At 32.2% G+C, this 3,843-nt stretch overlaps 1 protein-coding gene across 1 annotated transcript; it reads left to right on the forward strand.

The window, feature by feature from the left end:
• Window positions 1-220: 220 nt before the first annotated feature.
• On the forward strand, window positions 221-862 carry LOC121123333 (cuticle protein 19.8-like). Its single transcript, XM_040718450.2, has 2 exons — window positions 221-289; window positions 355-862. The coding sequence occupies exons 1-2, from the start codon at window positions 284-286 to the stop codon at window positions 799-801; spliced, it is 453 nt and encodes a 150-aa protein (XP_040574384.1). The 5' UTR covers window positions 221-283; the 3' UTR covers window positions 802-862.
• Window positions 863-3,843: the final 2,981 nt, after the last annotated feature.

A 3,843-nucleotide genomic window follows, 5' to 3' on the forward strand; every position in this document is an offset into this window, starting at 1 on the left:
ACTTAAATGTATTAAAGACTGTAAATATCTTTGTAACCATTTATTTAAAAAAATGGATATCTATTTGATAGACAAAATAAGTTGAATAACTGTGGAGAGGAAGTACATTTATCTGCCACTTAATAACCTGCGTCAACAAATCCTAGTGTTGTTACTTTTCACTCCACGCCCTAATGAAGTAAAGTCTGCGTTAATGTTTTTTTTTACATTTAAAAAAAATGCATATAAATACTCGAAGCATCCAGAATCAAGATATTAGTTTTGTAACTCCATTTCTATAAACATGAAGGTAAGTAACTAATGGAAATCAAAACCTCAAATATGAATAATGAATTAACCGTATCCTTTTTACAGTCTTTTGTCGCATTGTCTGCTCTTTTGGCTGTCGCCATGTCTGCTCCTGCTGATCCCTACAGACCAGCTCCCTATCACCCAGCCCCTGCTCCTTATCACCCAGCTCCTGCACCATACCACGCAGCTCCTTCCTACAAGGAAGAACCCGCTGTATACCAATACCAATATGGTGTCAGTGATGAATATGCTGGACTTAACTTTGGAGCTGATGAGGCCCGTGATGGATACTCCACCAACGGAAAGTACTCCGTTGCCCTTCCCGACGGTCGCATTCAAACCGTGTCCTACAACGTTGCTGATGCTTACTCTGGCTATGTCGCTGACGTTACCTACTCCGGAGAGGCTAAATACGAGCCATACCACCCTGCCCCAGCTCCCTACAAGCCTGCTCCCGTCTACCACGCTGCCCCAGCTCCCTACAAGCCAGCTCCCGTCTACCACGCTTAAGCTTCATTCTGATAATATTTATTTGTTTATTTATAATACTAAATAAATCTATTTGAAACTATTTTTTTTACACTTCAGTCATTAGTGAGTCGCTATAAATTGTTTTGTATGTAGCATTATGGTTAGGTCATGTGTACATTAACTATTTTTCCACCAAAATGAATCATTTGCTGATATTCATAAGGGAGAATAAAACGCATTATATGTATATATGTACATATCAAAATCAAAGGTATTGAACTTTGTCTAAAGAAAATTTGCTAGATTGTCATGAATAAACAGATCTGTCGAAATATTCAGCTATGATTTAATTTCATCAACTTAATTTGTTGGACACTTTAATATTTATCTTGCCTGTTCTAGTATTTAGTTCGTAATTGACTTTAATTTGACGATAATTTAGTTTCTCACTGTTTTAAACTCATTTGTCGACTTGTTAATTCCTAATTTTACACTTTATCGTATATGTGATAAATAATACTTATCAGTTTTGTTAAAAATTAATACACAAATGGATATAATTGTTTTATATTTAAAAAAAATTTTTAGATTAGAATTATTTCCAAATTGTGTGTACTGTATTGAAAAAGTATCGTTAATCTTAACCAATGCTAATACTTAATATACTTTTTGAAGATTTGTTTGTGTCCTCTATATATTAAAATGTACAACTTATATCCAAAATCAGTTCCTGAAAAATAAGAACCAAAGAAAAAAATGACAAAATGTTGTTCTTCAAATTTATTGCGCCAAATCCACCAAAAAAATGGAAAATAAAAAAAAAACCCGAATTATTGTACAACAGAAAAATGGAGAACGTATATTAAATACGAATTAAAAACTAGAATTAGGAAGAAAATGAGCGAATTAATCTTAGTATGCATCTTCAATATGGTTGAAGAAGGAACATGGCTAGTTATTAATCGCAATGACAATAAATAAATTACAGGGTCAAATATTTGAAAAAAATAGTTTATATTTAGCAAAATCAGTATTTCATATGGTCAATTTTATTTTGCATTTTCAAGAGTGTCAAAAGAGGATATTTACATCAAATGGAGAGAAAATACAAAAAATGTTTTATACAAGAAAGTTTTACAATAAGAATTTACCTATTATATAATTATAGCATATAGTAGATCGTGTTAGTTTATAACTTTAGCATGAATAAGCAAAATAAAAATTATAATGTTTTTTGTTTGTGCTAGTATAATGTTAAGATAATTTGTTTTTCTGCCCTTTTTTAATAATAATTATTTGAAATAATTATCAAGAAGCGTATTTTTAGAAAAAATATATGTTTTATCAATTTCCTTCTCTAAAAAAATGCCAAACTGTTGCGTCTTGACGAGGGAGAGACACAAACTTATTTATAATAGGAGAGATCCAGGATGACCAGGAGAGATGAGAGGAAGAATTCACGTGGAGGAATAATGTAACACTAGTAGATCATGTGTCTTCTATGTATACTCTAATATATTTACAAAAGACGACACTATTTATAACACGTAAAACTCAGTACTTATAATACATAGACGAATATACAAGAAGATAAAAACCAGAAAGGACATATTAAATACATAACATCACCCCCCAAGCACCAAATCCATGGCGGTGCTTAAACAGGTTCCTCTCCATGAACAGCAGCCTATAGATCCGCTCCATCCATGTCCAGGCGAGGACAAAACATTCTTCCTTGTACTGCAAAAGTTTATCTCCATAGACGTGCCGTGCTCTCAGCACGCGCACCGGAGAAAGGAGGACAATACTCCTCATAAAGGTTTTAAGGACCCGAGCACCTTCATATGACCTTACATTTGTGTCAATATTTAAATTTAAGGTCAATCATTTTTTTATTTCTAAGATGTTTTAATCAAAATTTCTCCTTTGTGTTTACATAACCACTAAATTATATCCAATGCGGGCCCTAGTTAAGAAAAGGGCCTGATGCACTTTCCACCAATGCTCGCTCTAAAACTGAGCCTGGTTCTAATGTGGAATATCGGGATAATTCATTTGTATTCATTTGTTTGTAGATTAAAAATGATGTTGAGGGATATTATACGAGCTCGTTCTTAACCTCTTTGAGGTTCAGTTAGGATATATTCAGAAGTCTAATATATGACTATTTAAGAAAATAATTGTTCATATTTTGGACTTATGTCAAGTGTATGATTTGATTCGTTGATACTATTATACAGTTAAAGTGACTTTTATTCTACATTCAATGCCTTACGTTTATTTACTGATTATATAACTATGTATATTTTTTCAATTTGAACTTGAATTAAATTGGTCCTTTTAACTTTTTATAATTTCGACTTTGATTTTCTATTTGGGATTTTGTTCTTAAAGTATGTTGTATAGGTATATCTAGTGCTCAAGATGAAGATGGCTTCCTTTTTTTTTTAAAAATTATCAATATCGTTGAACCGGTCAAAAACATTTGTCAAAATGCGTAGGATGGTAATCCCTATATAAAAAAAGCAAGTCTATTGCTATAATTAATAAATCTTACTGTCTATGATTACTGAAAGTACAAATATACAACCTTTTATGATTGATTGCATATTTTACTATCTTGAAATGAGATTCTTGATTTTCAAGAGTTTTGAAACGAAGCGTGACGGTAAGATGAAACAATATGAGTGTGATATCTGTTATTGCCAATTAGAAGTAAAGACTAACGATCTGAATCGTGAGGATGAAAAGCACATTTAAAGAGGGATGAGGAATTACAAAGACTTGTTCAAAATTAAATCTTTTGATAAAATGATACCACCACTGCAGAAGAGCTTTAACCACTCGTTCAATAAATAAATACATTTCCATAGCTGACTGCAAACGTAGGTTTATTCCAAGGAATCTCAACAGTTGCTGGGTGTTAATCAAAATGAGATGAAGATACCATCTAATGGGCCACAATAATGAAACATTGGCTTTAATCTTAATTGGACAGTAAACAATATAAATACAGAGTTCTCCAATAAGAGGTGTTATTTTGAATAGCACGCTATTTAGGTATATGCCACTTTTGAAGCT

Source organism: Lepeophtheirus salmonis, chromosome 8, assembly GCF_016086655.4.
Source record: "Lepeophtheirus salmonis chromosome 8, UVic_Lsal_1.4, whole genome shotgun sequence".
In the NCBI taxonomy this organism is placed as follows: domain Eukaryota; kingdom Metazoa; phylum Arthropoda; class Copepoda; order Siphonostomatoida; family Caligidae; genus Lepeophtheirus; species Lepeophtheirus salmonis.